The sequence below is a fragment of the Limanda limanda genome, chromosome 2 (genome assembly GCF_963576545.1).
Source record: "Limanda limanda chromosome 2, fLimLim1.1, whole genome shotgun sequence".
In the NCBI taxonomy this organism is placed as follows: Eukaryota; Metazoa; Chordata; class Actinopteri; order Pleuronectiformes; family Pleuronectidae; genus Limanda; species Limanda limanda.
Genome location: NC_083637.1, coordinates 24,953,866 through 24,974,595, shown reverse-complemented (window position 1 = coordinate 24,974,595; position 20,730 = coordinate 24,953,866). Strand labels below are relative to the sequence as shown.

The window sequence follows — 20,730 nt, the reverse complement described above, 5'->3', positions numbered from 1 at the left end:
GCGGCTTTTTTCTACTTCCTCTTTCCGCCATATTGCAGAACCGGTAAGATGTCTTTCTCCGCCGTCACCTTCAATCTTTCACGTATCGGAGGCATCTGAAGGTTAAAAATGCAATCGATGTGATCACGTTGTAGCGAAAGAGCAGATGAATGATTTGAGACGAATATTGTCTCGATGGGTGAAGGTAGACAATCACAGCCGGGCTTCGAAGTTCCTCCCCATCGCTGTGTCCGGCCCTGGGAGGCTGCCCTCAATGCGCCCGCACTGAGCTGCTAGCTTAGCGGCCACACACGTCTGTTTTCCCCGCTAACACACTTCGAGTACCCGGCCTGTAATGTGTGTGTCTGTCTGAGCGGAGCACATGTGGTTCTCCTCCGGCTCTGAGCTCTCTGTGGCCGGTAGAGCTCCACTTCGCTCCCCGGGTCGCGGAGGCTAGTTAGCCGCTGTGCCTGCTCATGAAGGACCATGCTGTGATGGGAGACTCGTGTTGCTTGTTCACCGGGACCGAGGTGGAAGCGGCGCTGCCCGCTGGGTGTAAATGTCCGCACACGGCTCCCATACCCGGTCCAATGTAGTTTAGCCAAGTTGCTATTGCTCGTTTGTAATACACGAAAGCGTTGCTACTTGCTAAACGCTAGCCAAGTTGTGCTAGCTGGACACAACGAGCCACAACTCGCACGCCTTCACAGGCTCCTTGTTGTTAATGGTTGTTTTATGTGGGCCCCACTCAGTGCTTAAACAGTGTTCCTATATTTATGACTATTATTTGGAAGCGTAGTAACAGATTTAAGCTCTCCACAGTGGGTATGAGGAAACTGGGGAAAGTAATGGAAAGTCAGGCACATGTTTGTCAGTGTATGTTAATGATCGCACCCCCTCAAACCAGGTCTTTGTCTCTGTGTCCACAGGCATCATGGTGCGCATGAACGTTCTCGCAGATGCTCTGAAATGCATCAACAATGCAGAGAAGCGTGGGAAACGCCAGGTCCTCATCAGGCCCTGCTCCAAGGTTATTGTGCGCTTCCTCACCGTCATGATGAAGCACGGTGAGTTGCTGCCACTTGTCTAGTTTGGCTGGGTGTGAAACATTCTGTTAACAGTGTTATTTGCATATGTGCTTGCATGCAGTCGCCATGAGCTGGGTCAGCATGTCACTAGCTAAAAGTTAAATTAAGTCCAAAGTGTGTTTATCTAATGTTGATGTTGTCCCCCCCCCAGGTTACATTGGCGAGTTTGAGATCATTGACGATCACCGAGCAGGCAAAATTGTCGTCAATCTCACTGGCAGGCTGAACAAGGTAAAGTTTAATTTCTGGTTCAAACTTCCACACTTTTAACTATTTAAATGAACATTTGCTCTCTACATGTTGTGAGGTGTTGACCTTATGGTGAACATGATGTACTTTGTAAAGAGCTTCTGGTCTGTCTGCTCAGTTCTGCTGAGTTAAGGTACGGTCACACATGTGAGCATGCAGGCGAGTTAGCCAAACTTGATCATCACACGAAGCCATGGGGATTTGCTTCGCCATCAGAAGCAAATTTTAATCCCCCCATCGCTCACACAGATTGCAAGTGAACCTGAGGCGAACATTTTCCATAGATACATTTGCCCATGTGTGACCAGGACCTTACTCTTCCAAATGTCTCTAGATATAGAATCTGAATTTATATATCAAATTGCTTCTATTTATTTTTTTCCTGTTTTGAGAAGTGGTGAATTCGTTAATACTCTCAATGAGCTGTTGGGAATATCAAAGTTATCACACATGGTAGATCTAATAGTATTCAAACCAAGCTGTGTATCTGCTTTTGTTTATTTTAATGTTAACCAGTGTTTTTCTTAATTTTTCAGTGTGGTGTGATCAGTCCTCGTTTTGATCTCCAGCTCAAGGACCTGGAGAAGTGGCAGAACAACCTGCTGCCCTCCAGACAGTTTGGGTGAGAATCCCACACAGACTATTGCAGAGCCTTTCAACTACAATGCACACGAGTGAAGCTTGCTGGCAGAGGAGCCCCCAATGGTCCCCAGTCTTACTGTAGTTATCAACTTACTTGTCTCTCCTGATCTGAGATTGGTTGAATTGTTTTAACATCAAGTTCATCATCGAGTTAAATGGAAAGGAAATGAGTTGAAAATCTCTATAGGCCCATTTGTCTTACTTTTGAAATTACTATTGGCATTGGTGTTACGCTGGTCGGGGCTTAATGTGTTAAACAAAATATATTATTTTGATCAGTGGTTGAGTCATTATTAGTTTTGAAGGACGAGGAGGAGACCTCTTTGTCATTAAGGTGAATCGTACATGAGAATCTTCGCCCCAAAGAACTAAGTACCACTGCTCTGCAGATGCAGTTCTATTGAACTTCTGAAGAGTTTTGGGTGAAGAAACTTTATATTGTGAAGTAAAGTGAAAAATGGTCGGTGGATGGTTCCTGTTGAGTTTCAATTGAATTTTCACTGGTACAGCAGGGTGACAACAGAATTAATTGTTTGAGGGCTTTTTTTCAGCACTTTATACGGTGCAGTCTTTGTTTTATTGGAGGATGTAGCAGTCAAGGCAATGAGCTTGTCTCCATCTCATATTGAGGTTAGCATTAGGGCCTGGTCCCACATGCATGTATTTCTCAGTGGTGCACCATTGTTTCCTGTTAATTTCCAATCTGGACGAGCAAGAGGGCAAATGAAACATTTGATTCCTATGGTGAGGAAATGCAGCGATGCCCTTTTTCTCATAGGTTTAAAATGTATTTGTGTTCTCAAATAATATCCAAGAACACGTGGATTTGATCACTGCTGGCTGCCTCACAGCTTTGTTTACTGAAGCTGTTTTCAGGCAATACCATTGGGTAAAATCTGGCGAATTGTCTGCTGACTTTAACCGTAGTTCGCATTTCACGCATGCAAAACACGGCGGCAGGTTTTCTGCACATAACAGCATCAAATCCTCTGCGTTTTTCAGTAGAGTTGCAGCAGCCGGTTGCAGCAGACGTAAACAGGAAACATGTTGACTCCGCTGTGGGGAGCATGTGTACAGCACACCCATCACCGTGTCTGCTCTTATCACCAAAATCTCTGTAGACATCTTCGACTGTGTCTTCTACGTGTGTGGCACCGCTTTTTCACTGGGAGATATTTGTTTTCTTTTTCATTTTTGCGTCTGTCGCGTGTTAATAGCGTCATCAACCCCCCCCGCACACCTTCGCAGTGATCCAGCGGGGATCCTCTGCTGAGTTCACACATAGATTTTTCCTTGATTTCGACAGACCTAATACTATGTGGTCAGGCAGAGAGTTCTCAGAAACTGTGGTGCGTCCCACTCTGATATATGCAAATACGCGTTCTCTTGAGAAAATTGGGAGGAACTGTAGAGTGCAGTGCATGTCTGAAAGCAGCTTGAGTCACCTGTAGCTTGCATCGATATAGTGAAATGTAGTACTTTCAAAGCTACACCAGTTGGTTTTGATTTGTCTTCTCCCACCACACTTACAATGCCCTCTGTCTGTTAATGCTATCTTGAGCACTGATGGATCCTTATTGTATTAAACATGGACTTTTCTTTCCACAGATACATTGTGCTGACCACCTCGGCTGGCATCATGGACCATGAAGAGGCCAGACGGAAACACACAGGAGGCAAAATCCTTGGATTCTTTTTCTAAAATGTAAAGAACTGCAAATAAAAAACCAACCAAGAGGAAGCTGGTGTTCTGCTGTTATTTCATTTGTCTGTACTCTGTAGAGAAATGGTTTTCTTTAGCGCTGCAGCTTTAATCAGATCCTTCAGAGCAGACAAATCGGGGTGTTGGTATTGTTTGATAAGAACTTGACAGTTAAACTTGCAACATCATTTGATTCTGGCCCTAAACTCAAGAGGGTGAGACAAATGTAAACTCATACACAACATGAGTGTAATTGGCAATATGAAAATTCAATTTCATATCATTAGGAACTTAAGAACAGGGAAACTGCTCTTCTTACTAATTTCCTTTGGCTGTGCAACAGTTTGATCAAATCTTAGGCCACAAATGGAATCATGTCTGCACACAACTTTATTAGAAAACCTCTACACTGGCTTATTCATGCAATTGTTAGGTCAGTCTATGTTGCTGCAATGCTAAACCATACAGGTCAGGAGCTTCAGTTACTGACATCAAACTTTAGAGTGTGGCATGATAGAACTTCTGATCTGGAGCTTTAAAAGGAAAAACTACTGAGAAATCAGAAGGGTGTGAACAAAAACTAGTGAGAAGCAGATGTGTGAAAGGTTTGATCATATATTCAGTAAATATATCTTTAAAGGATCACCCAGAATCTTAAGACTCATAAAATATTAGAATTTGTCACAAAACATGACAATTGTTCACACTTGTCCCTTAATGTTTTTGGGTAGGATTTAATTATATTGAAATTTAACGTACTGTAATAATGGTTCTTTCTCAATATTTATAAAACAAGTGTTCTGATCAGATTTTAACTTTGTAAACTCGGCTTCTGTGGGAAAGCTCTGTCTTTAGTTTGAGATAATGTAGTTTGTCAAGGGTTTGGCTCTTATCGGCTACTTCACCTTATCTTCCGTTATGGGAAACCTAAATTATTCTGGAACTCCAATATGCCTTTGTATCTCGTACTTAAATTTAACCTGCAGATACCCGGCCAAGACTGAATGGTGTGATGAAGGGGGTTGGATGAGTTCATCTGTGGTCACTGTTTCTCACCTGATGTAAACACTCAGCAGGAATAAGACTTGAGACTTTATCCACCTGTTATTCCTCAGGTAAAACAAGGTGGATACACTCAGCTGTTTCTGTGTAAGACTGAAAGCCTGATAATACGGTTATCAGTCAACCACTAACAGCAGCAAACAAGGTACACACGTGGATGACTTGTGACCAGGCCACACCCCTCTGAGGACTGTATCTTTAAACACATCAGACCTGACGATGAACACAACTTGTGCTCTAACCCCAAACAAACCTCAAATAAGCACACATCCATGTTGTGGCTGTGGCCCCCAGTGACTGTTAAAAGCCGCCACATCTCTGCTACATGGCTGGCAGCTTGTATTGAGCGCCGGGCGTTCTGCCCCTGCAATCCTCTCATCGCTGTGACCTTTCCTGGGCTCCTCTGCGTATTTTAGTCGGCGTCCCCGTCCTCTCTGGAGCCCGGCGGCTGACCTTGCCTCAGACCCTGAAGAGCCGGGGAGGCAACAGCCCCGCTAATGCAATAGCTCTGTCCAAGTGCTCCTTGTGGGCCGTGCAGACAGGCTGATTGCCTCTCTCATGGCTTCACAGCACTTAAGCGCTTCCTTGTAAAGGGAGAAACAAACTCTTTTGCCGTTGCTGTTTTTAAAGAGCAGGGACTGCAGCCGGGACGCAGAGCTCTCTCGTTCGGCCTCTGTTGCTCTGTTAGCACTGTGCCTGTTGACATTTAGAGCAAATGGATGCAGCTGTATTGGCTGCAGGGAATAAATCCGTTATTTAGGTTGCTTGTAAACAGTTTGATACTTCTTATTTTTAAAGGGTAGATGCTATAGTGTTTCAGAAAAGTCTACAGATGTCTGCACATCTTGATGAAAACTAGGTGCTGGACAGAAGGGACACAAACCAGAAGAGGAGACATGTCTGCACATCAGCCGATACTCCCACAATTTATTTTGAAATGTACCTCCCAGGAATATTTGGTCTTCTGAGATGCTTTGGTGTGAAAGAGCTGCTTTGTTGCTCAGAGACTCAAAGAGGCTGTGGTGAAAGTCGACCAAAGAGCAACTTGCAGGCACTGACCATACAGTGAGTTCCACATCTGTCAGGAAGCCGGACTACATCTGTCTCTTCTGTCTTTTGCTAAACTTTTCTAATGAAGCACTAATAGTACAGGTCCTGGGGAAGATTTGTATGCGCTTCATTTAGTGGAGAATATCTCAACTGTTATAGACTAATATGACCCCACTGAACAACGTGGGATGTGTGCCAAAATCTCTATCCGGGATGAAAGTCCTGAAAACAGGTGACACTATTATCACACTACAGGTGAAGGGGACTTTTTTTTTCACCTTTATATATATCCTCATCAATTTCTACCAGATTGATGTTCATATTAAGAGAAATACTTTTTGTATTACACTTTGTCTAAAACATAATATTAAAATATTCAAATGAGGCGATATCTCATTATATATGCGTACATAAACCCTTGAAGCTAAAGATTTTCTGAGGTGATCACAATTTTCACATTGTGTCAGCGGCGAGTGCTACTCCATTCCCTCGGCTCAACGTCACACACGAGGAAGCTGATGACAGGATGATGTTCCATGTGCAGGACATTTTAAGTCACCGTACAGGATCTACATCACTGACACTGTCATCGGGTGACACAGATGTCTTTGTGTGCCTTTTATACCACATAAGAGTCAATTGGAGAAGTCTTGGCCTCCAAGAGCTCTGGCTGTTCCGCAACTCAGGAGTGAAAAGATCAATATTACCACTTCATGATATCTGCAAAGCGCTGGGAGACGAACTCACACAGTGACTCCCAGCACTACATGCGCGACTGGGTGTGATACAACCAGCAAAATTTCAACTAAACTTGCAGCTCAGAACACTGTCCGCAAACCAGGCAACTCTTCTCTGATTCTCAATTTCAACTGTCCACAGCTAACAGAGAGTGCAATACAAATGGCAGAAACATTCTTGGTCAAGTGTCTCAAACCATCAACAGACATGGAGACATTTGACCACCTGCGCATTGCTGCGTTCGATAGTAATGTCCTCAAGATGGACTTTGAGAGGACTGCTTGCACCTCAACTAATGCAAGAAAACATATACAAAGAGCCTATTATCAACAGCAGCTTTGGGTCCGAGCACCATTTACAGACGCCACCTCAATCTTAAATGCAGATGCTTATGGTTTTGTAAGAAAGGGCAGTTTATTAGTCCCTGAGATTGTAATCTCAAAACCTGAAGGTTTGCCAGATCCCTGCTCATGTGGCAAGTGTGCACACAAGAATGGATGTCCCTGTCGGGTAGCTGGTATCCGTTGTTGCAAGTACTGCAAATGCAAGAGAGGCAGTAGTTGTAAAAAATCCTATCACTAAATGAGCTCTCATTATCATCCCCATACCTGGACTCCTACCAGTACCTGGACCTGAAGTGTTACCTTGCAACAGGGAATAAACCTGCTGTTTTGTATTTTTCACTTTAAGTTAACGTTCCAATGATAACAGCAACACACACACAGCATCCACCCTGGACATCTACAGAGACACAATTAGAAATATCAAACCAGAATTCCTTCACTTTAAACATTGTGATCACCTAAGAAAATCTGTAGCTTCAAGAGCTTATATGTACGTATATTTAATGAGATATTGCCTAATTTGCATATATTATTTAATTTTTGAGACAAAGTGTAATACAAAAAGTATTTCTCTTAATATGAACATTAATCTGGTAGAAATTGATGAGGTTATCTATAAAGGAAAAGTGATAATAGTGTCACCTATAGTGGTCATTTTCAGGACTTTCATCCCAGATAGAGATTTTGGCACACATCCCACGTTGTTCAATGGGGTCATATTAGTCTATAGCAGTTGAGATATTCTCCGCTAAATGAAGCGCATACAAATCTTCCCCAGAACCTAGACTATAAGGGCTTCAGAAAAGATATGACCTGAAAAGCTGTCAGACTACAGAAGGAAAATAAAATACTCCCCTGTAGAGAAACATGAGAAAATCGGGTTTTGGAACAAATTTCTTGTAGTGAGCTAACACTAACCCTAGTGGCATTAATGCATTATAAGATTAGTAAGAATTCTGTTTCCGTATCACTCAACTATGTGTTAAATATCTGTATCTAATCGATCTGATCTATTTTAACGACAATAAGCACTCACATATGAGCTAGTTTTAAAACGTCTGACTAACTAATGATGACATTTTACAAAGTAAGGAGCGGGAAGATGAAATTATAAATGTTCTGTACTTATATAGCCCTTTTCTAGTCTTGAGGTCCACTCAAAGCACTTTACAGTACAGTTAATTGCCATTCAACCATTCACACACACATTCATACAGTGCATCTATTGGCAGCACTTTTTTCCTATGAGGGGCAATCCGGGTTTCAGCATGTTGCCGGAGGACACTTTGGCACGCAGATGAGGAAGACCAGATGGGGATCGAACCACGGACCTTCTGGTTAGAGGACGACTGTTAACCAGACCGTGAAAAGAAAAGTGAAAAAAATTTCCTGGATCCGCCCCAAGATTCAGATCTGCACCAAATGTAATTTCTTCCCTGATCCCTATCACACCCTTCCACCAAGTTTCATATGTATCGGTTGGTTAGAATCTGTTTCCTGGTTTTGTTTTGGTATCTACAATTGAAGCAGCTTTGTTTTCCAGGACATCTTAACAGGTCATGTCATCATTATGAATCCAATATTCATCTGACTGTCAATGTTTAATATTTAACACATTCCTCCATCTTTCATGAACACACTTTAGATGGAGTTATGCAGTATAAACACAGCTGGAGCAGTGAGCAGGGAATACTGCTCTGGCTGGAGGAGGGAAACACCTGAAGTCTGATCCACTTGCGAGGCCTCCCTCACTGTTTGTGCCTCAGTGATGGAGTGTGTTTGAAGACAGTGTGCGTCACTGTAACATCCCAGGGTCGCGGTCCACACTCCCGCCAGCCTCCAACACGTTCCTCCAGCCCTCACCATCTGTCAGCTGGATCCCTCCGTTACCCCTGAAGGGTTTTAAAGCACAACTGTGGTGGAGACGAGGAGGCGTGCGGCTCACCAAACAAACAGAATACATTAATACGGAAACAAAAAGCCTGCTGTTTGGCCCGCTTTGATAGAGAGAGAGAGCGCCAGGAGCAGGGGGAGCAAGAGAGCAACGGGGGCGTGCCTCTGCGCGCCTTTGTCGAACGAGTTAGTCAAAAAATATTGTACTTATGAAAACGTGATGACACATGATGACATGTTCATGTGTTGAATGACCAACACACACAAAACCATTTAGCATGTAATGGCACTTCCCTTCTACATGTTGGTCTGACCTTCTGACCTGCACCTGCAGCAGCCTTCAGGACCAACTTCCAGCCTGGCCACCAGATTGACCTTTGATAGTTTTATTCGTTTTTTTGTTCTTGTGTACCTTTATTTAGAACTGTAAAACCCCAAAAGATGGGCCCCCACCTTGTCCCGAACCTATACCTGAAGCTAAGCTTATCTTAAACCTTACCTTAACCCTAACCTTAACCTTAACCTTAACCTTAACCTTAACCTTAACCTTAACCTTAACCTTAACCTTACCTTACCTTAACCTTAACCTTAACCTTAACCTTAATCCTAACCCTAACCTTAACGTCGGGTGATTTTTACCCGAGCGAGTGTGGTCATGGGATTTTAATTGTGTTGCTGCTGTCTGAGTGGCGTGGTCCTTGGGTAGCTTCAGTCTATTCACTTACGTCATAGAAGGTCGGCTAGTTTCCCTGCTCCCATCCCTGTTTTTTTCAATAAGCACGTGTTCGGGTTATTTTCCCCCGTTAGTGATAGAGGGTAAAATATTTGTGCCTTCATCGGATATGTCCCATGAACTGCTGGACCGAAGAACAAGTTCCCAGCTCCGTTAGTTGTTTTTTTTGGAATTAGTCTTTAACAACTCCCTAATTTTTGTCACATTTTAGAGCCTTTTTATAAGGTCCCCCCATGATACCTTTTTTTCGTTTGTATAGGGGGAAATAAAAGAAGAGTACTTCAAATTGCCATGTATTGTTGTACATTCATATATTTTGATGAGAAGGTATATTATATCGGGTAAAATGTACCCGACGTTAGTGATGGTGTTACTAATTTACGTTAGTGTTCTAGGGTTAAACTTTACCTGTCCATCTTAACCTAATTGTTATGTAGCCAATCAAAACTTTTCATTTCCAACCCAGGAGCATTTCCAGTGTGAGTCAGGTTTTAAACACAATCACACATGTAGTGTAGACTGTTACATTTACAATAATGTAACCACATTTTTGCCCAATTTAAAACGCTAGGCAACAACACTGAACATTATTGTCTCATCCATTCTTCCCCTTTCTCTCTCTGCTATAAGTGCATCACTTGACTGTATGTAATCAGGATATGGGTGAAATTACCCTTTAAAAAGGGTCCACAGTGATATGGATTGAAATGTTCTTTTTCATTTTTCCTGAGGTAATACTCTCAGCTCTGGTCACTTGTAACACATACTTTGTTATGTGTTTCCCTGGTGTCGAGACAGCACCACTCCATTATCCACATTGATCTGCGTTGTGCCTGCTAACCCCTTGTCATTCTGCAGACAAAATCTCCATCGCCTGGAGTAATTCTCTTTGGTGAAAAATGAGCGCCCTGTGAAATGACTTGTCCTCTCCTGGGGATCTTTCCCAGTGTGCTGGTGATGGAGCTCGAGTGGAGCAATTGAATTTTGCAAATTCCTGGCAGGAGGAAAACATTTGGCAGTTGATACCGAGGTCCTCGTGCAAACATCCCACCCACTATCGTATAAAACTGAGGGCCTATCGCGGGAGTCCAGAAAGTTATTAGTCCTTTGCTATGGCATCACTTTACATACTAGCTGCTCTAAATACCAGCTCTCCTTTCTGCTTCCTCTGTCCTTACGGTTCCTCTGGCGAACACTTGAGGGCAGTAGAAACACGTCTTTGTGTGGGGTTTCCTTCTCTTCAGCTCCCGGACCTCATACTGCATTCAGGCTGGTTGGCGAGCAGCAAGACTAATTAGGGCCCGAGCACCGAACCGGTGGGAGGCCCTATTGAAATTGAAAGGATTATTCTTATTATGAGGGCCCGAGCACCGAATGGTGAGAGGCCCTATTGAAATTGTAATGATTATTATTAGGGCCTGAGCACCGACGGTGGGAGGCCCTATTGTATTTCAAAGGGTTTGTGTTTCCCTTTTGGGCTTTTTCAGGGCCTAGACATGCTCAAATTCTTACCAAACTTTGTAGGAAATTCAAAACCCTAAAAAGTAATTGTATTCTGGAGTAATTTGAAATGGGCGTGGCAAAATGGCTCAACAGCGCCATCTAAGGAAAAGCCCCTCAGGTAGCTTTCACCGATCTTCTCATAAATCGTAGCCCAGGAGTATCTTGACTAGACTAGAGGTGCAGTGGGAAAACAGGAAGCTCGCGCTTTTGGATTTAGTGGCCATTTTGGCTGTTTTCTAAATTTTTTCTTTGACGTACTTGTCCCATGTTTTTCATCAGATCAATTTCATATGGACATGAGTGTCATCACAACAAGATAGAGATATAAACTACCTTGAATTTCGAGTTTTCATCACACCGTGTGATCGTGGCATGGCGCTACACAGAAATTATGAATTAAAATCACAGCACCCCCTGCTTGCTACAGGAAGTGACATGTTTTATACTTTGATGAACTGCTCCTGGGTGCAAAACAGCTCAGTCAACTCATTGGATCATTGTCCGAATTGTGACATTTCCTCAAACCGTGTAAACATTGATGTGCGGCGACTGATCAACTTTGCCGCACATCAATGACAACATTGTCTTCTTTGGCGAAGGACACGATGTTATCATAACTCCACTCTGTATTGTCCTATCACCACCAAACGTCTGTCTCATTATCAGAGACGCCTGAACAGCTCTATGTGTCATTATTTCCTCAGTGTCATAGCGCCACCTACTGATTTGCCATGAAACAGGAAGTACTTTGTAAATCCACTCTGAATTATCCAACCGGTTCAGAACTACTGACCTATGATCACAATCGTGACCTGAACACATCCATATATTTATATTAGTTCAGGGTCATAGCGCCACCTACTGATCAGTGTGAAAATTAAGTTATAACAATTAATAATTAAGTTGTCCAATTGACACAAAATTGCTAATGCTACATCAGAGCCCCTACTTGTTCAGATATATTAGTCTGTACTTAATAATAGTGATGTAATACAGGAAGTAACCGGGCTGGTTGGCGAGCAGCAAGACTAATAATGATTGATTCGGAGATAACAGAATTAATATTGGAATAGCAGCAAAATTGTAAAATGCAGATTCATTCAAAAGAAAGATATTTATTTTTACCCAGCTACACACTGTCTTCTGCCACCATAAATCACCTAGAGGGTCACAGAGAAATGAGGGCGAAAAACACAGACGAATGGAAAACTGAAAGGGGATATGTAAAAGTGATTTGAAGCTATATATGTTTAAGTTTTAGCTTGTACACGTATAAATTGAATAAAGCTTTATGATTTAAACACATCGTCTGAAACAAACAGTTGGAAATCAAACCTGGTTCATTTTATAAGAGTTATTTGAAAAAGAAAACACATTCAAATTTTTGCTTAATGCATGTAGATTTTACAGAGACTTTATATGTAAATGTTTAGAGCAAAAATCTGAACTCATATCAAATATTCACACATAGAAGAGCGCTGAATTTAAAGGCAAAAGAGCTTAGAGAAAACGATAATGATGAAGTTTTCCTTCATATAAAATGTTCACACACTCCATATAAATATGATTAAATGCATAATCACAAATTTGTAAATTAATATTTACATAAATGTATCGACAGCTGGGATTTTTGTAATCTAATATTTAATCATAATTACTTATTTATTGCTTTTATGAAAAGTTAATTTTCTGAGTCATAACTTTACATTTGCTCTGCTCTCATTTGTTTATCAGATTTTTGCTCGGCAAGCTCTTACATCATAAGTGCAGGTGCTTGCATTTCGCTGCACATTTAGTCTCCTAAAGGCAACTCATCATTTTTTCGTGAAAATTGGACAAAACAGAGGAATCGTTTCAACTTTAATCAGCACCATCCTCCCTTGCATAAACCTGCATTAATGACATTCAGGGAAAGTAGAAAAAAACCAGACAGAAAATAAACTGTTGCATCAGTGAAAACAACAGGAACAACAAGTGATTTCATTTTACGAGGTTGCACATGTAGTCTCAGGGAAGGCTGCTTCTGCAACAACACAAACACGTCTTGTTTGTTACCGTGCTGGTGTTGCATGAGATCATATTCTGCATTGCAGCAGCCATGTGATTTATTCCACCACCCAGCACAGCTCCAACACAACCCATATCTACAAAGAGCCGAGGAAATTCTGAAATAAATGGTGACCAGCTGAGAGAAAGATATGAAAATGTATATTTTGTAAAGAGAGAGAGAGAAAGAGGGAGTAAGAGAGAGGAAGAACTGGTGTCCCCGCCCCAGTACAAATGAATTCACACACTCCAAGGAGAAATAGAGGGCTGTGCATTGTCATATGGTCATTTCCCTGATACACTTATCTCGTGTTTTTCACTCTCTGTCCTATCTCAGTCTGTATTATTTACTACAGGACGAAGCAGGGAGGTAGGACTGGTGCTGGTGTGTTCACAGTGTGCAGGAGTCTGGTGTGCATATGATGAATGAGATAGTTAGGGAAGCGTTGAATTTATGGTCGTGAACGCAGCCATCCATTCTACCCTGCAGTCCCAGGCTGTCCCCAAGGGCACCGTGCTTCTTGGGGTCCCATCTTATAGGTGGCTTACAGGGGGGGGTCCCACCGCCGCCACTGCTGCTGCTGCCGTGGATCCATCCTCCACCCTTCACTACGTGTTAAGCAATGGTTAATTAGCAGGCAATGAACGCAAGCTGTTAATGCACATATAATAACCACAAGGCCAAGAGGTGCCAGCGACAGGCCGCTGTTATTAATTAGGCCTCTCATTTGTCCGCTATAGATCACCTTGAGCACTATGGTGCAGTTCGGCTTCTTATGTGGATGATGAACGGTGCGGCCCACAGTAAATCACAGAGGAAGAACCAATTACTGTTCAGGCTTGAATAATTAATGATGAAAGTAATAATAGTTCATGTAAAATCGTCATTTCACATCACATTTTACTGAATCTAATAAGTTAATCCAAACTAAATAGCTAAATTGACTGAATATGTTGATGGATATTTTGCCGTCCAAAAGGATCCATATGAACGTTCTCCGATCGGACACTCTTTGGAAGAACCCCCCCCCCCCTTCAAAAAACACCATTACAGTCAGGATGTTTGATCTGTTGCTGCCTGGTTGAGGAAAGAGACAGATTGTGGTTAAGGGTTAAAACCAGACTGAGAGTTTGCTGCTCTCGAGGCTGCCGGGCACAGTTGTGCTTTAAGCCATGTGCTAATGTCACCACGCTAACATGCTTTAAATGTTAACACGCTGATGCTTAGCAGGAATAACATTTACCATGTCATTACCATTACCGTGTCATCTACCTCTCGCTTCTGCTGAGTGTGACGGCATTTCCCTTTGGACCAAAGTGTAATGTAATATTTAATTATGGCAGTGAGTGTCTTTATTCTTCTTTATTGTGAAGAGGGCCAAAGCATCTGAGTGAGCAAATTCTCCATCATATTTGTACCTTTTTTTTTTTCTGATGATGATTATGCTGGATGAGCTTTCCAAGCTTTTATCTCTCTTGTCACCACTTTCTTCACAGCTCACATTGTGGAGCACATAAATATCTGCCGCATGTTTCATGGCAATCCATCAAAAATTCATCGAGATATTTCAGTCTGGACAGATCCATTGCTCTGGGGTTGGTAGAACTGGTTTCCTGTGTGAGTGTAAACAAGCTTGCTCCCAACTAAACACCCTGACCTCCTGCTGCCCTAAGCTTCACTGTGTGAAGAGATGATTAAAGCTATAGGTTGGCAATCCTGGAAAAGCCAAGCAAGAGTAAGCTGCACTTCGGAGAAATGCAACTGATACATCCCGACCCCCTCGCATCAGCTCCCACGACAAAGTTACGCCCCCAAAACACAGAAGAAGACTTTTCCTGGACTCCTTCTCTAACTTCCAACTATCGTCTCTGCTTCAGGATGTCTGTCTGTACGACTTGTGCAGAGTCTGGTCAGTGAGAGCACAGACAGTTTGTGCACAGGCAGCTCGGTTGGTGATGGGGAAAGAAAACCTGCAAATGATTGGTCAAGTTTATTTCAGTGCTGCGAGGGCCACGGCAGCAGAATCTTCCATCCATCTATTCATCAATGGCTATCAGGACGTGAAGAGGATTTCAACTAATGAGAATTACCAACCCTACCTCTAATGCAGCCAATTTTTCAGTGAGGTCAATTTCATCGGATCTGATTGCAGTGGTGTGCATTGCATCACATGTTATCGTATGGCATCGCATCTAATTGCAGCATTTGATAAAATCCACAAGAATTGGAAAATTATAATTATAATTATTATTCTTATAATCATATTTTTCCTTTGTAAAAAATGAATAATTCCACTTCCTTAAAGTCCGTAGCTTCTCCATGCATCACATACTTCACAGACATTTTCTGTGGCGTCTCCAGGCTCCCATCTGCTAACATGCGAGCCAGTTTATTATCAGCAGGTGGTGAAATATCCTCTTTAAGGCTGCGTGTTCTCGGCGCCGCAAAGCTAAAACATGTTGTCTTTCTATTATGCCCACTGAACACAGCCTTTCTTATTCTTGTCAAAGATTATGAAAATAGTTATGGAAATAAAACAGACTTTTCTAAATAGCAAAGGGTTTTATACTAAATATGTTAATGGTTTCAACGTTCCTCCAAGCAATCTGAGGATTCAGGGTCATTACAGAATAAAATCCTTACGTACAATTTTTATCTCCAAAAGCAATGATAGTCAAATTCGTTTTTAGCTTGGCATCCCTTTTTTTTTCTTTACCTCACCACCGTCTTATCTTTGCTTCAGAACAATCTGCTCTTCTCAGTTTTTTATTCTTGTCCACTCCTTTATTTAGCAACAGTTCTTGTGAAAGCTTTAACGAGAGTAGCTTCCTGTGACATTGAGTTTTGTGTTCAGGGACATGAAGCGTCTACCAGCAAGTGACAGATGCACATGAACAGAACTCCATGTTAACAGACTCTGCTGCGGAGTAAGGGTGTTGTAATTTGCACTGCTGCCAATGCCCTCTCCAGACTTTGTGTTTCAAGGGTCCCCAGGCAAAAGGGACCTGTGGGGGGGTCCTACATCAAAACAGAACCCCACATTCTCTAAAATTATTGAGCTTTTGGCGGAGATAGTGGCATTGGGCCTGGTTAATGGGGATTTATAATCATGGTATCATTGCTGTCTCCTGTACTTAGCTGATCATAGCATTTACGTGGCTTCTCTAAAAAATGTCATTGCCTGGGGCCACCCCTCAGTTTGGGACCTCAGGCAAAGTCTTGCTTCATGTAACCTGTTGCAAGAGCCGGGTCAACACTAAATGCTTTGTAAAAAGTGACATCACCTCCCAATTACATCATCCTGTTAAAACACACTTATCCATGACAGCCCAGAAACACTTTGACTTTGTATTTGAAGAACCCTGATGGTCCGAGGCCCAGTGGGACATGTGCACATGACTGGAAGCGGAAGGATATTAATGTACCAGGGCAAATGTGAATGTTTGTCGTTTATGCGTGCACGTATTTAAATAAATGTGCGTTTGAGTGTTTATGTATTTGTGTGTGTTTGTCAAAGAGAGACAGAGCAGCTGTAGGAGTCGGGGGGGCCCTCAGGCTCTAGAAGACGTCAGGCCCAGCTGGACGCCTCCAGGGGAGGTCAAGATGTGTTGACAGATTCTTGAGGCAGACGAGAGAGCAGAAGTGGCCCTGCCTTTCATCTCAAGTGGATGTGGGTGCCTGTGAAGATGGCACAACACATCACATCAGGTTTCTCTGTAATTAACACGTTTCAAGGGGATGCTGGAGGGTAGGTGTGTCAGTGAGATGACGGAAGGTGTGTGTGTGTATGTGTGTAAGTGTGTGTGTGTGTGTGTACATGCATGTGTCAAGTACAAATCACAGAAGTTATTTGCAAAAGTGTGTGAATCCAGAGAAGATGTGCATCTTTGCACCCTCCTCACTGATGCGTCATTCTGATGAGAACCAGTGCAGTGGCCGTTCTAAACGCGTCTGTTTGGAATGGGCTGTTTACTTGTTCTGTGGTGATGCCGGTGGCAGCTTTCATCCTGACAAAGTGTTCTGCAGAACACTGAAGCCTCACCACAGCTGCTGCACAAAAAGCTGTTCACTTGTTTATTCAAAGTTCAGTGAAGCTCGACTCAATACGCTGAACCCCAAACTGGAGAATCAGCTGTTCTTGCACTTGGTGGTGAACACACTGTTGTCGAGATCGACAAAGTCACTAAAGTTGATGCGTCCCGACCACAGCTTTCACCCTTTATCAAAGTTTACTTATATTGAATGTATTGTTTGTCCAAATCACAACTAATCCAAAACTGCCCTTCTTTGGACCCTTAATAATACACATGGCAGGTGGGAAGCCGATATGATGGACGGTCCTCAAGATATATGAGTCACACACAGACAGATTACTGAAAGTAGTAGATGGATACTCCTGGTATTCACGCTCACATGTTAGCATGAATCAGAAGTTGGAAGGTGGACACAGCTGCTATGTTTAAAAATAAAAAAAAATCACTTTGACTACACCGATTCCTCTCGTGCAAATATGCATTTCAAGAGACAGCCTTTGTCCGGTCACAGGGTTTCTCTCTGTTTAGGCAGCTGGGTGATGCCAGATATCATTACCCCGCCCGTCTCAGGATAACTCCATCTTTCTCTTCCCAAAATAAAGATCTCCCCACCATCGGCACCACTGGCCCTGATCACTTAGAGCCATGAAAAACCACGTCCAGGTGCAAAAGGGCAGAGGCGGCTGTGATCCAGGCAGCCATCCCACAATCTAGGTGCCTCGCTCTCCGCTTGGCAGCCTCCATATTGATTTGATTAGTTGCTAATTAAAACTTGGCAGGCTGGGCAGGGCACAAAGGAGATCGCTCAATTAGCAGGGTGTCAGAGAATCTAATTCTCTCTCTGTCACCCTCTCTCTCTCTCTCCCTCTCTCCCATCCTGGTCTATCACACATCTCCATTCTGTTTAATGAGTATAAAGGATGAGTGAAAAGGGAGGATGGAAAACTCTCTGAGGAAAGAGATTGAGCACTCTCAAGGAGCTAAAAGTATCCAGCCCTGTAATCCTTAAACTAATCTTTGCTTAAAGATGCAGTTTGTAGGTTGTAAAGAAAGCGCCGCCTGCCAGTGGACGTTTGTTCGGGCGCGTTGCCTCCAGCGCGCCTTGATGCCTGCTCCCTTCCCCTCTCCTGGCAAGACAACCAAGCAACACACAAGCTGTTGCAGTTTTAGTGGTGGCGCCTCTGGCAGAAGGAGTTATAAGCTTTAAGATGCTGCTTTTGTATCTGTCAAGTCACAGATTTACAAAGCTCTGAAGATGGGAATAGTGTTCTATAATGAAGGCACGGAGCAGCGCCTGGTGTCGATCCTGCTCATTCCACGATGACATTTGATCGTTTTTTTCTGAACTTAACATCTCGCAAAACTGCATCTTTGAGGAAACATCTGTGTTGGAATAACAAGCTGCTGCTGCAGGTCCTTTTGGGTTTGAATGTGCTCCTCGCTGAATTCAGCCTTTTATTCAAAATGACTGCCTGCCTGCTCTCTTAGATCCTTGTCTGTGTCTGTCTGCAGCACAAAGAGAGGAGGAGGAGGAGGAGGAAGAGGAGGAGGAGGAGGTAATACCATTTTTATCGGAGAGATTCCTTCAAGGCCAGAAATCTGGTCAAGATGAGGCTACAGGTTTTATCATGTGTCGGCTCTGCACAGTTTGAAATGCGTGTCCTCTCATTCAATCATTTCATAAACACCATACAGTTGAATGTATGATGCAGAGACAAGGTAAGAGGGATGGAGAACTGGGACTATTTGTTTATGTTGTTATCTGTTCGCCGCAGGAGTCTTGGCTTTTCCTGGTTCTTCTTTGCTTCCAGCGACTGCATCTCTGGTGACAGCTCCCACACGGACCCCGGCTTTTCATTTAGCTACCCCCACCCCTCCCAACCCCCCAGCTTAACAGTTCAGATACTGTCTGCGACTGTAATGTACTGTATTTCGACAAATACACACACGCACACATGAGGGCTGTCTCCTATAGCAGGAACGGCTGTAAGCATTTTCAAGATGGATACCGAGACTTTTCTTGGCTGATGTCAAATGAATAAAAGACTGAGAGCAAAGGGCAGATAGATTTTATTTATATATAAAAATAAAAAATCCTCCAACATATCTTGTTTATATAACACATAAAGTTAGTTTTGCTGACTTTGAAGCCTGCAAGGCTGCAAAATAAGAAACACTTCCCAAACTCACACCCACACACACATACAAATACGTAACAGCTCTCCTAAATGTCTGTGCTGTTAAGCCTGGCTGTCATCGTTCCTCCCGCTCCTGGCCAACAGGACAGGGCCTGCATTCATTAGTCAACTCCACACTCTTACATAATATTTACAAGCAGCAGTTTATGTGACTGCAGAGACCTGGTGCCTCCAGAGCAGCCTGGACAGGGCCCTGGCTGGAGGACAGCACGGCTCACCTCAGACCTGATTGACCGTAGCTCTGTGCGCCGCTCCTCCATTTTGCAGTGCGATCGGTGCAGCCCTAAAATGTCAGCAGTCGCCAGTTGTCGGTGCCAGCGACAATTGCTCATAGGCTGGCACTGATTAGCTTTGAATCAGCCTGAATAGCAACCTGGCCTGTGGGGTACATCGTGGGCTTTTGTGTGACGACTGGATGCACACCAGGAGGATATACCCCAGACATGCTTGGATAATGTTGACAGATTAGTCCTATTATTCACACAAAGCTACTCCTACAGATTATGTTACTGCCTTGAAGAGCTGAGAGCAATACACTGATACAATGTGGACACTGGGGTGTGAGACTGCATAAAATAAAGATTTCTCATTATTGTATCATTGTGATGAAGCTTGTATTTAATATGTTTTCAATCAGCTTCTCTCAATTGGCGATAGGTTTTCTACACCAATAATTTAGCTTGAACTGTTTTGATTATTTCATATGAGGGATTTGTCTAGTTGTGTTTTTGCTATTTTAACTGGTTTAAGGAGGACAGGGCTTAGATAAAAAGGGGATATTCTATTCTATTTTTTATTCTATTCTATTCAAACTCACCCTGTATCAGTCACTCAGGCGTCAGCATGAATGTACTTTAGGAACTGGGTACCGAAGCAGATGGCACATTTTCATTTCCATGGATGTCCCTTTGTGAGTGAATAACTTCCATTGTAATCATGTGACACATTTAAAAATAGATGTCCTATCCTCTGTGAAAGTTATGCGAATATAACACCTCTAAATACAAAGATCTTAATTCATAGACCAAGATTTTTTGCAATCACAGCTAGGTGTCTTTGAATATCTGTCTCATGATGATGGTATACAGTATGTGGGGAAGACAAGATGAGATGAGATAAGATCTAGACGAAATTGAAAATTGACACAACAGCCCAAGGAAGTAGTAGCACAAAGGGGAAATGTAATAAGAAATGGAAATAAGAATAGAAAAACAATCTATGAAAAAAAGATAGTTGAGGTTTATAAGGTTCAGGTTAGAATTAGGTATAAAGGTGAGGGCTCAGGAATGCACAATGTCAATGAGTGTCCTCACAAAGATAGACGTTAAAATATGTGTGTGAGCGTGTGTGTGTGTGTGTGTGTGTCTGCCAGGTGACAGAGAGGGATGGGGACATGGGCAGGTCCTGGTAATGAAGGACTGATAAGTCCCTATTTCCTGGGCCGGGGTTAATTGTGCCCACAGATAAA

General features: G+C 42.9%; 1 protein-coding gene across 1 annotated transcript; it reads left to right on the top strand.

The window, feature by feature from the left end:
- On the top strand, nucleotides 1-3,699 carry rps15a (ribosomal protein S15a). Its single transcript, XM_061086231.1, has 5 exons — nucleotides 1-43; nucleotides 909-1,046; nucleotides 1,219-1,298; nucleotides 1,853-1,938; nucleotides 3,567-3,699. The coding sequence occupies exons 2-5, from the start codon at nucleotides 914-916 to the stop codon at nucleotides 3,658-3,660; spliced, it is 393 nt and encodes a 130-aa protein (XP_060942214.1). The 5' UTR covers nucleotides 1-43; nucleotides 909-913; the 3' UTR covers nucleotides 3,661-3,699.
- Nucleotides 3,700-20,730: the final 17,031 nt, after the last annotated feature.

Coding starts and splice junctions, on each gene's coding strand:
- rps15a (XM_061086231.1), top strand. CDS start 914: ATGGTGCGCATGAACGTTCTCGCAGATGCTCTGAAATGCATCAACAAT. Junction 1,299..1,852: donor TCACTGGCAGGCTGAACAAG/GTAAAGTTTAAT, acceptor TTAATTTTTCAG/TGTGGTGTGATCAGTCCTCG. Junction 1,939..3,566: donor CTGCCCTCCAGACAGTTTGG/GTGAGAATCCCA, acceptor TTCTTTCCACAG/ATACATTGTGCTGACCACCT.